The following is a 12,692-nucleotide window of genomic DNA, read 5'->3' as shown; positions in this document are numbered from 1 at the left end:
GATAACAAGGTGAAATATTGTAACAATATGAGATAATCAAGGAATAGCAAAAGAGATGAGAGATAACCGTACATTAAGGACAAAAATATACCTTTTTTATTACAAGTTTATATGAGGAATGCATTTAAACAGTGCCATCTAGTGTTCACTCTGAAACTGATGTATTAGGAATGTGTGACTCAAAAGAAAAAAGTCATATCATTTTATTTTATTTTTGCAGGTCCTGAGGCTTTACTCAGGGCCTGGGCACTGTTCTTGAGCTTTCTCAAGGAAAGAAGGAATCCTAGCTACATAGGCGATTGTGTCTGAAGGACCTGGGTTCAAACCCAACCTCTGGTAGAAAAAAATCTTCAAAACTTTTATCTGTAAGACTTTAGCATAATGAATCTAGTGGTAGAACACCAGTCATGAGTGACAAAGCTAAGCAAGATCATGAGACCCTCCTTCAAGCCCTGATATTAGCACAGAGAATAAAAAAAAAAAAGTAGCATCAGCAATAGAAGTTAAAAGGAATGTTCTTGAAACCTGAAACGCCATGTATGAGGATCCTGAAATGGGAAGATGCTTAGATTTTTAGGGAATACCTGTCTCTACTTTGGGTGGAATAGTGACCAAGGAGAAAAGCAGAAGACATGAAAAGAATAGATCAAGAAGATCTTGTAGGCTGTTGTAGGAGCTGCTTTTTCTATGACTGGAATGGGATGACACTGGAAGATTTAAACTGGGTGGCATCACATAAGTGGTGACATTACTTCAGGTTTAACAGTCACTTTGCCATGTTGAGAGTAGTAAGGTGATAAGTAGATTTAGGAAGCAGGTGATACAATTCAGAAGAGGGTAATGGTAGCTCAAAAATGATAGAAATCTTGTGAAATAATCATTCTAATTATGTATTAAACATAGAATCAGAAAAAATTAATAGATTGGTTATAGGGATGTGTAAGAAAACAGCAGCTGAAAGTACTTTCTATTACAAAACAATAAATTGGGCTCATCTAACAGGAACCAACTGTAAAAGAATTCCTGACTAATTTGTTGCACAAAGAATAGAAAAATTTCCTTTGAAGGCATTTACTTAGTTGTAGGGGACAAATATTACATTATCACAAATTCTTACTGGGTTTTAGTATAGGCATTGATCTTTAACTTTAGCTTCCAGATTGTTATATTCTAAAGCATGTGACTATTTCCATTTGTGCTTTAGGTGACCCAGTGAAAGAAGAACATGAAAGGTGTTAAGAAAAGTCTTGCAGAAGAATACTTATACCTGGACTTTTCTCACCAAGTAGAAGGGTGCATCTTCCCTCTTCATACATCTGTAACTTTATTTTTGTTGTCATACTGTGACTGCAAAATCCTTAAAGTTTATTTAGTCCTCACCAAGGAAAGTTCTGATAGTTCACCTCTAAGCAATGTACCATCCCAGGATCTTGAAATACAAGTTATTTCTAGGGAAGAGCTCCCACCCATAGTCCAGACTTGCTGTCTGCCTGCAGTAGTAGAACAGCCCAACAACTTTTGTAGAGCTGGACTTGCTGTTGTACTAAGACACATAATCCAGAAATCCTATGAAGCTGACCCCTCAAAGAAGGACATTTTGGAACTTCTGGGTTTTAAAAAGACTTGCTTGAAAGCCTGTGCTGAAGTAAGTATAAGGTCAGGTCTCTCTTCAGTGATTAAAGGTACAAAAAAGTAACACCTCATTTGAATATATATATCTTCCTGTTGGGAAAAAGATTTCATTTATTTGGAGAAAAAGCCCCCAGACAGAATACAATAGCCAATTGCTGGTGACTGTAATCTTAGCTACTCAGGAAGCTGAGATTTAAGGATCATGAGTTTGAAACTGGTGTAGGCAGTAGATCTGTGGTCCAAAAGGTAGAGTGTTAGCCTAGGGTAAAAAAGCTAAGGGACCAAGTTCAAGCCCCAATACCAAAACAACAACAAAACAACCCAATAACCAATGAAATATCTAAAGTAAGCTGGGGGCTGGTGGCTCATGCCTATAATCCTAGCTACTCAGGAGGCAATCTCTAAGGATTATGGTTCAGAGCCAGCGAGGATGAGAAAGTCCATAAGACTCTCAACTCCAATTAATTACCAACACTCCATTTCTGGAGTGTTGGCCCAAGTGGCAGAGCACTAGCCTTGAGTGAAAAAGCTCAAGGACAGCACCAAGGTCCTGAGTTCAAGCCCCAGGATAGTATAAGGAAAAAGGAAACAAAAAACTAAAAGTAATCCTGTGTTCCTAAGTCTTCATATTTCAGTGTTGTATTAAAAGATAAGGACTTACAAGTTAACTTCTTTTTGTCATGTAGTTATATTGAGAATCTTCAAAGGAAGCATTTACGTATAAACAGGAGCTCAAGTCCCAGTGCTTTGTAAACCCTGCTTTTTTTTTTTAAATGAAGGTATATTTATTCAGTAAGAAGCTGCTAGAACCAAAAAGCTCCATCATAAGCCTTTTGATAAAGCATAAAAGCCTAGCCCAGGGATAGTTTAGCCCAAGACTTAAATTCTCTTCACTAGTCTAATTTCCTAACATGACATTATATTTCTTGTTTTGTTTTATAGGTTAGTCAGTGGACCAGGCTATGTGAACTCACCATCCCTTTGGCTATTGAGAATTTCCTTAGAGAGAGTGTTGAGCAGCCCCCGCCTATCCCTGCAGAAATAATACAGCTAGAGAAAAAGCTTAGCGAGCCTGTTAGAGTACACAATGATGACAAACTCCGAAGGCAGAAACTGAAGCAACAGAAGGCTGCTGAAAAGAAAACAGCAAAGACCAAGGTCCATTCCCAGGAAACATCCAAGGACTTGGACTCTTCATCTAAGAGTCTGGAAATGAAAATGGCATTCTCAAATCTCAATGTGCAGGAAGAACCAGCTCCTGCCAGCAGGGAGCCTTCTCATATCAGAAAAGCAAAAGCCTCTGACCTTCCTCCTCTGGAGCATGTGTTTGCCGAAGGACTTTACTTCACTTTGGCAGACATTGTGCTTTTGCCTTGTATCCATCATTTTCTGGTAAGGTTTTATCTGGTTTAAATATATTGCCATGAATTTCAATCTGAAATTGGGTAGTTTGCATTCAGGTTCCACTTCTTAACTATCATTATGCACTTGAGCCAATTATTAGTATCTCATTTCTTTTTTTAATGTATGAAATGGAAATGGTGTCTCTGCCTTTGTTGGGATCTTGCTTTCCCCCACCCCCAGCAGAATTAGGGTTAGAACTTAGGACCTTGCATTTGCTAGTCAAGTGTTCTCAGCCGTTTCCTGTTGAGTTAGACTCTTCCAAAGACTGGAACTGCAGTCTTCCTGCTCTCAGCTACTTTCCATGTAGCTCAGAAGAAAAGCATATACTACTTTGCCCATCCATTGGTTGAGGTAGAGATACTTGAATACTTTTTGCCTGGGTTGATCCTCCTATTCTCACTCTCCCACCCTATAACCCTAGGATTATAGTTGTAGGCCATTACACCTGCCTTTGAGTTTTAGGTTTAGAATTTTGTAGGTATGCTATACTTTTATCTATTCACTTACTGAATGAGGTCTTGGGATATACTGGGAATATACTCAGAATATACTCGGAATATACTGGGGGTAAGTTTAAATGTCTGTACTGTTTGGCATTTACCAGGAAGGAAGATTTCTGTTCCTCTGTTCCCTTATGGTCATGTTTTTATGTTATTTGTAGCCATCTGTGTATCTCTTTTGGTAATTTATTTACTCACATTCTTTATTTTCTTAACTGAATTGTTAGAATTGATCATCATTAGAATTGGAATACCAGATTTCTTTTTTTTTCTTTTTCTTTGTTTTGCTAGTCCTGGGGCTTGAACTCAGGACCTGGGCACTGTCCTTGCACTTTCTCAAGTCCAGCTACTTGTGCCACTTCTGACTTTTTCTGTATATGTGGTACTGAGGAATCAAACCCAGGGCTTTGTGCATGCTAGCCAAACACTCTTATCACTAGGATACATTCCTGCCCCTAAAACACCAAATTGTTTTTCTGAGATGAATGATTAAAAACTTTCAAGACACCTCCAAAGAAGTTATCTAAATTGCAAATAAACATGAAAAGATCCTCAGGATCACTATTCATAGGGAAATGCTGTACAATGAAATATTACGAGAAATGCATAAAAATGCTTAAAACTGACAATACCATGTATTGACAAAATAAGGAGAAATTTGAATCTCCATGTCTTATCAGTGTGAAAAAATAATTTAACTTTCTCTAGAAGTTAAACTTACAGTTTCCATATAATCTAGCAACTTGACCTGTTAAAATATCTACTCCCAAGAAGAGAAATTTGTACATAAACACTGGTGTGCTAAACATATAGCATTGTTACTAAAATAACCTCAAATTGGGAGCATACAAATGTCCATAATCTGTGGTGTAGTTAAGCAAAATATGTCTGCCAGAAAACTCTTAACTCATAGGGGAAAAAAGAGTGACTTTATAAGGACAAACCTCAATAATCTGAGAAAAGACATTTTATTATTCTGTGTATATAAAATTCTAGAAAAAACAAAAATATACACACTAGAACAAAGTTTGATAACAAATGGACACAGGATTTTGCAGGGGGGGATTCATTATACTAGAACTGGACTGTGGTGATAGCTCCATATTCCTTTAAGTTTACTAAAACTCATTGTTTATATCTTCAAATATGTAAATGTAATGATATCTAAAGTTATATCATCACAACTGTTATAACAAGTAATCAAAACCATAAAATGTGTTCTGTCTTTTCTTACCTAGGTTATTATCTGCAAGAAATTTTCTGAGAAACTGATAGAATTTCCACTGCTAGCTTCTTGGTATCAGAGGATTCAGGAAGTGCCAAAAGTAAAGCCAGCAGCTTCCATGTGTGGAATCCAATTTCTCTGTTTGCCAAAGTTGTTAAACACATCAAATGAACAGCATCAGAACTTAAGTGAGGTATCAGGTTCAGAGGAACGAAATGACCCTTCATTTACAGGAGGACCAAGACCAACTCTGTCTAAGTTAATGGTACTTAAATTGTTCTATTATAATTTTCTTTGACAAATTACATGTGATAGTGTTGACTACCCTATCTGGTAGTCATTTGTTGACATAATTTTTGTTATTTTATTTATAACTCTTCCACTTTTTTGTTTTTTGGCCAGTCATTGAACTTGAACTTGGCCTAAGCACTGTCCTTAGGTTTTCTCAAGTCTAGCGCTCTACCACTTGAGCCACAGCACCATTTCCAGCTTTTTCCTATGTATGTGGTATCAAGGAATTGAGCCTGGGTCTTTGTGCATGCTAGGCAAGCACTCTACCAGTAAGCCAAACTCCTAGCCCCTCTTAAACCATTTTTTACCACTAAATATTTCTGTGAGTCTTTTGCATTGCAGGATTTACTTTTAAGATTCTTATTATTATGTATCTTTGGAGCAAAGTAAATCACAATATGTACTTTGAAAATTTATTTTTTCTGAAAACTTATTTTTTTGTGTGTGTCATTTTAAGATGCAGAAAATGGGCCTGTCATACCTGTTCAAGTGTATTGTCCAAGCAGAGACTTTTCTATTGCAAGGTTTCAGACTCAATGTATAAATCTGACTTGATGATTTGAAATTGAAGACACTTTAAAGATATCTTTATTTACTAAACTTTTACCTAAATTTTTGATTTGGGGATTATTTGAACCTTTTTAAAATTTTATTTTATGATTTATTTTGTTAGTTGTACATATATATGTTGTTTTCCTCTCTTTGGAACATAACTTGTTTTTAATAGTAATCATTGTTGTTTATTCACCAATTTGACTTTCATTATACTATTTCTTTATTTGAAACAATCTGCAAAAATGCTTTGCTTTTAATAGACTAATGAAGATTTCTTTGAATAGAGAATTCATGAAATGATGCATTCATTTGAGAAGAATTAAAAAATTATTGTTTGGGGTAGGAAGTATTTACACTCTACTATTAACAGGAAAAGTATATTTAGAAATGAATAAAAAAATTTTAGTATTGATACCCACCTACTGTCTCCTTAGCTAAGTTCTGTAGCCTGTTGATAAGATAATGAATATGTTTATATAGTTGATTTTAGAAGTTATCATGATGTTTCCAGATTTGATGTTTTATTTAAATTTATTTACTGTTGTAGAATTTTGGTTTACCTCTGTAGGTGTGCTTTTGGGGGTGATGAAAGTATTCTGAAAATAGTGATGGTAATGTTTTAAAATACATCCAATTGTATGCTTCAAAACAGTCCATTTTTTGATCATGCACCAGTGGCTCACATGTAATCGTAGCTACTCATGAAGCTGAGATCTGACTTTCTCAGTGTGATGCCAGTCAAGGAAGAAATGTCTTGAAGCCTCTCATCTCTAAAAAATAACATTGAAATGCTACCTAGACAGGAGAAATGGCTCCAGGGGTAGAATGCCACCTGTGAGTGAAAAACCCAAGTGAGGGTGTAAAGCCCCGAGTCACACCGTGGACATGCCCTAGAATGGACAAAATAAAGTAACAAGATTTTTAGTGTCTTAATATGGCTGTATTTTTTAGAAGGGACCTAATAAGAATGAATTTGGCAATGAGAATTAGCAAAGTCAATATGGCTAACCTAGGGTAAAAGAGATTAAAAAAACAAAAGAGGTAAGATAATGTCAGAGAAATGTGATTATCTTTTAGAGCTGAATGAATGCTCTAGACTTGTAGCTTAAGAGCTATTATTTCTAACTATAATGAAAGAATCTTTTCCTCTTGCCTTTCATGTCAAAATTTAGCTCATTTTCTCTGGAAAGTCATCTTATGAATCAGCTGATACATAGTTAATGTTCTCAGCATTTTTAAGTTAATTAATGTTTATTTTGAGACAGACATCTCATTATGTTGCTCAAGCTACCCTGGAACTCAGACTCAGAGACTTACCATCCAAGAGCTTGGATGATAGTTGTGTGCTACCTACTGCCCCGGCTCTAATTTTTCTTTTGCATAGGTTGCTCATAGGAATAAAAACACGTGTACCATGGTTATTTATTTTGTGGCAGGTGATTGGAAAGGTATCTCAATCTATGTATATGTTTTGTTACCATCTGTGTATGTAATAAATGCACAGCTAACACCCATAACCATGGTTATTTTTTAGCATGTAGACCCAACATGTGATTGGAAAGATGTCTGAATCTGTCTACATGTCGTGTACCATCTATAAATGTAATAAATGCACAGCTTCTAAAAAGGAACATAGAGGAAGTGGCACTGTAGCTCAAAGTGGTAGAGAGAGAGACAGTCTTGAGCTATAGAGCTCAGGGACAATGTCTAGCCCCAGAGTTCAAGCCCCACGACCAACTAAAAAAACAAAAACAAAAACAAAATCCAACAGCAGCAACAAAAGGAACATGGAAAAATATATATTAAAAAGTGATCCTCTTAAAATTTGGAAATATATTTGGTTAAGCCAGAGAAATCCTTCTCTAGAGATACTGAAGTTACTTATTATAAAGGACTGATATGGGTGATATATGGGGTGTGATTGAAAGTAGTAGCTTTTGTTAGTATAAATCTTGGAGGTCTGGGCAGTTTTCATATATGTAAAGGTAGACCTTGATGGATATATAATCTCTAAGTGGATTGATTTTGATAGTTGAATGCATTTGATAGTGAATTGATTTTGATTGCTAGGTGACTTTTTCCATGATACCTGATATATTTCTACTTCTAGATGGCTTTTGGGTTCTATATGTTTTTATTACCTCAATATAAAAATATAGGAAAGTCAATATGATGTCAGCAGGCAAACATACTGGAAATATCTAATGATTATTACTATTAATGCTTCTCTTTGCCACTGTAGAAAATCTAAGATTTTATTAGCTCATTCACTTGGAAACTTACTTCCTTCTCTAGGAACATGGCATTGAAGTGATGCTTGCTCCTCACCCTTCTCCTATGTGGGCCCTTGATTGGGATGGTCTTCCTGCAGCAGTGAGCCCAAAGGAAGGTGAGTTTCTTTTTTTAGTTTTAGTTATAATATGGATATTCTCTTCATAGCCATTTTCTAATTCTCTAGTTATATCTTTAGCTCTATCTAATATTTTCATGATAATATCCATTTATGTGCCAGTATTGGGCTTGAACTGAGGGCCAGGGCACAGTCTCTGAGCCTTTTTCACTCCAGACTGGTATTCTACCTTTGAGCTGCAGCTCCATGTCTCTCTCTTTTTTTTTTTTGCCAGTCCTGGGCTTGAGCTCAGGGCCTGAGCACTGTCCTTGGACTTTCTCAAGGCCAGAGCTCTACCACTTGAGCCTCAGCACCACTTCCAGCTTTTTTCTATGTATGTGGTACCGAGGAATTGAACCCGGGTCTTCATGCATGCTAGGCAAGCACTTTAACCACTAGGCCAAACTCCCGACCCTCCATGTCTCTCTTTTTGCTAGTTTATTGGAGATAAGAGTGTTGTGGACTTGAGTGACCAAGCTAGCTTTGAACAATGATTCTCAGATCTTACCCTCCTAAGTAGCTAGGATTACAAGCATGGCCCACCTATGCATGGCTCTGAGTCTTTTTTTTTTTTTTTTGGTTTGGTCATGAGCTTGAACTCAGAGCCTAGGCACTGTCCCTCAGCTTGTTTGCTCAAGGCTAGTGCTATACTAATTTGAGCCACAGCTCCACTTCTGGTTTGTAGTGGGTTTCTTGGAGATAGGAGTCTCATCGACTTAACTCTCTGGGCTAAGTGTTTTATTTTGACTGTCATAGTGATCAAGTGGATGAGTTTGTTTTGAACTTTAAATTCTGCTTATGTGAATATAGCACAGTTGTATACCATTATACTGCTAACTCAGTCACTTCAAATCACTTTGCTATAAGCAAGACTTAAAATAATAGCAACATTAAATACAAGCTTACTATTTCAAAGTCTTCAAAAGAAAGAAGTTACAGGGCCAGAAATTCTTGAACTAGGAAACACTGGTAAAATAAATATATAAAACCTCATAGCTTTAATACCTTAAATCTCTTTCAATATATGACTTTGCTATTCTGTTGTTGCTTAAGCTATAGTTTCTTCTTAGAAAAATAATATGACTTCTAGAAAAAAATGTGTTATTAACTATGGCAAATGATTAAAGAAGAAAATTAAAAGTTTTTTTTCTTTCTTTTGGAAGTTAAATCCCTTGTAATTTTACCCAATTATGCTTTATTATATCCTTTAGGGTTAGACTTCCTGAGAACTCAGTTTATGGATAATGCTTGTAAAATCGTACAGAGAACAATGATGACTGATTAACCAGAATTTTTTTTACAGTCCTGAGGCTTGAACTCAGGGTGTGGGCACTGTCCTTGAGCTTTCTCAAGGCTAGCTCTCTACCACTTGAGCCACAGCACCACTTCTGGCTTTTGCTGTGTATGTGGTACTGAGTAATCAGTCCTAGGGCTTCATGTGTGCTAGGCAAACACTCTACCACTACGCCATGCTCCTGGCCTCCCAGAAAAAATTTCAATAGCCATTATGTAGGGTGACTTACACAGAATCTCCTAAGAGTATTGCTTTTTAAAAAAAAAAAAAAAAAAGTAAAAAATACTTAACATGAGGAAATGTATATGTGATTATATCAATTTATTTGGAACTTAGTCTAATTTGGTCAAATGTACGGTTTAAAAATGATTTCAGTCCCTCGCAGCAGCGGCTCATGTTTGTAAGTCTAACTTCTCAGGAGGATGAAATGTGAGGATTGTACTTTGAAGCCAACCTGTGTTGGAAAGTCTATAAGCCTCTTGTCTCCAATTAGCCACTAAAGTAGAATTGCCAGGTAGAAGTGGAACTTTGACTCAAGTGAAAGAGTGCTGGCCTTGGGGGAAAATAAAATTCAGGGCCACCATTTCAGTAAAAATCTAGGTGGTAGTAATATATCTGCCTAATTCCAGTTAACTAGGTAGGAGAATTGTGGTCCTAAGTCAGCTCTGAGCAAAAAGCCAGACTGCATCCAAGAAAAATAAAAAAAATCTGAGGCTGTGCTTCAAGTGGTAGAGGATCTTCCTTGCAACCACAGGATCCTGACTTCAAGCACCAGTACCATCAAAATTGAAGTTACTTGATATTTTTTTTTCTTGTTCATAGACAAATGAACTAATTGAATCTTGTCAGATAATCAAGGAGATTTGAATTTGTACCTGCCTCCACCAACTCATTTATTGAAGCATTGGTCAAGTTTAAGAATTGCCATGGTTTGCCAGGCCTGGTGGCTCACACTTTAATCCTAGCTACTCAGGAGACTGAGATCTGAAGATCTCAGTTCAAAGCCAGCCCAGGCACTAAAGTCCATGAGACTCTTATCTCCAGTTAACCACTAGAAAACCAGAAGTGGTGCTGTGGCTCCAGCGGTAGGGTAATAGCTTTGAGCTGAAAAGCTCAAGGACAAGGCACAGGCCCAGAGTTTAAGCCCCATGACCACCAACAACAACAGTAACAAAAGAAAAGAATTGCCATAGTAACTATTGTTTGCTATTAATAAGTTTCAGAAACTACACTGCTTTAAAACGGGGCTTGCATGAATAAGGAAATACATGTTTCTGTAGCTAGCTATGGGTCCTATTTCTAGTATTGAGATTGCAGTTGTGGTGAGGCTAATTTAATTCAGCAATTAATTCTAGTAAATGAGTCTAGAGTATTGTTCCTGTTGTATCTCTTACAGTACCTACATTAACTTAGAGCTGGAGATGTATTCCTACTTCAAGAAAAGAATTTTCTGTGGGCTATATTTGGTGCCTCATGCCCTGTTCTAACTACTTGGGAGACAGAGACCAAGAGGATTATTTTCCAAGGCCAGCCTGGGCAAAACTGAGAGTTCAGGGCCGGGAGTTTGGCCTAGTGGTAGAGTGCTTGCCTAGCATGCATGAAGACCCAGGTTCTATTCCTCAGTACCACATATACATAAGAAAAGTCGAAAGTGATGCTGTGGCTCATAGTAGAGCTCTAGCCTTGAGAAAGCCAAGGACAGTGCTCAGACCCAGAGTTCAAGCCCCAGGACTGGCAAAAAAAAAAAAAAAAGAGTTCATCTCGAGTCATAAGCCTGGTGATGAGTTGCATGCGTGGATTGACAGCTAAATTAGAGACACAGATAGGAGGGTTTTATTCAGAGACCGCCATCTTCCATCAAAAGTGAAAATGATAATCAGAAAAATGATGAAAGTGTAGTCAAAGAGGGAGTGAAAGTGTGAGGGAACAGAAGGCTCTGCACAAAAAGAAATTACTCAGTACCTGACTTATACAATTGTAATCCCTCTATGTACATCCCCTTTATAGTAACAATAAAGCAAATTTCAAAAGAAAAAGAAGAAAATTCTAAAGCAAAAAAGGGCTGGGAGTATAGCAGGCTCTGAGCCTTGAGTTCAAACCCAATACTTCCTGAAAATAAAATAGACTTTTTCTAAGAATTTCTTTCCATCTTTTTTGAGTTTTTCTTATTATCACAGATAATGAGTACTTTAATAATAAGCTTGACTTTTTTCTTAAATAGGGTAGTTTTTAAATAAAAATTTGTAGATATTTTGTATACATTGTTGGGTGAATTTTCAAGAACTCACTTTTTTAATGGAACACATTCATTTGTTGGACATCATAAGGAACAGGGACTATCTTCTGCTTGAAAGAAAGATATCTGTAACAAAGCATTCAGTTCTTCCTATAAACATCATTTTCAAGAAATGAGCTATAGGAAACATTGGCAGAGATATGTATAAAGTGTATATAACTGCCCTAAAAGACTGTTTATAATTAATACAAAACTAGCTCTCTACTAATTCTATTCTACAAATTTATAGAGAGGAATTTCCCCACATAGTTTATCTCACAGGTTGTTTTCCCATACTCCTTTTGAATATTTCCACAGCAATTTAGTTTTTAAGCTAAAGACTTGATACTGCTAAACTTGCAAGAATTATTTTTTAAAATAAATTTTGTTTTATAATCACACTTAGGAGACAGGAAAACTAATAATGAGGATCATTACTTTCCTGCAAATGGAAACTAATTAGTACTAGTGATTTGAGTTTAAAATTGGCATACTCTGTGTTATTTCAGATAATTATGATAAGAATCAACTCAGCTACACAATGGACTATTTATTAAATTCTGTGCTTTGAATCGGCTCTTCCTGGTTCCTAAACTAATTCATTATTTTTATTTAATTATCCTAACTTACCTTGCAGAGACACCTGAAGCACGGAAATATTTCTCATAGTGATGCAATAATAGCTCACAGCATTCAAACAAAGTAGTTGTTTGAGATTGAATCACCAGCAGAAAAAATTGCCCTTGACCGTAGGGCAAAAATGTAAACATAGAGAGCAAACTTATACAATAATAATAATAATACAAAGTATGATATTTGTAGATGTCAATTTACTATGTATTTGTAGAATTTTTAAAAAATGACTGCTTATATTAGTTATACAGAGGAAGGGATTTCGTTGTTACATCTTCACATATATGTCCCATCTTTTCTTTTTTCCTTTTTCTTTTTGTCAGTCCTGGGGCTTAAGCTCAGGGCCTAGGCACTGTCCTTGAGCTTTCTCAGGCTAGCACTCTGCCACTTGAGCCACAGTACCATTTCTGGCTTTTTCTGTGTAGGTGGTACAGAGGAATTGATCCCAGGGCTTCCAGCATACTAGGCAAAGCACTCTACCACTAGGCCATTCT

At 36.5% G+C, this 12,692-nt stretch overlaps 1 protein-coding gene across 1 annotated transcript in view; it reads left to right on the top strand.

The window, feature by feature from the left end:
- Positions 1-12,692, top strand: part of Gstcd (glutathione S-transferase C-terminal domain containing) — a 55,952-nt gene that overhangs the window by 2,923 nt on the left and 40,337 nt on the right. The window contains exons 2-5 of the mRNA XM_090356725.1: positions 1,205-1,645; positions 2,575-3,024; positions 4,775-5,026; positions 7,903-7,996. Coding sequence (XP_090212851.1) covers positions 1,226-1,645; positions 2,575-3,024; positions 4,775-5,026; positions 7,903-7,996 — 1,216 coding nt within the window. The 5' untranslated portion in view covers positions 1,205-1,225. The remainder of the gene's footprint in view (positions 1-1,204; positions 1,646-2,574; positions 3,025-4,774; positions 5,027-7,902; positions 7,997-12,692) is intronic.

The sequence above is a fragment of the Megascapheus bottae genome, chromosome 23 (assembly GCF_031878675.1).
Source record: "Megascapheus bottae isolate mThoBot1 chromosome 23, mThoBot2.hap1, whole genome shotgun sequence".
Lineage (NCBI taxonomy): Eukaryota > Metazoa > Chordata > Mammalia > Rodentia > Geomyidae > Megascapheus > Megascapheus bottae.
This window is presented reverse-complemented; position numbering and strand designations above follow the sequence as displayed.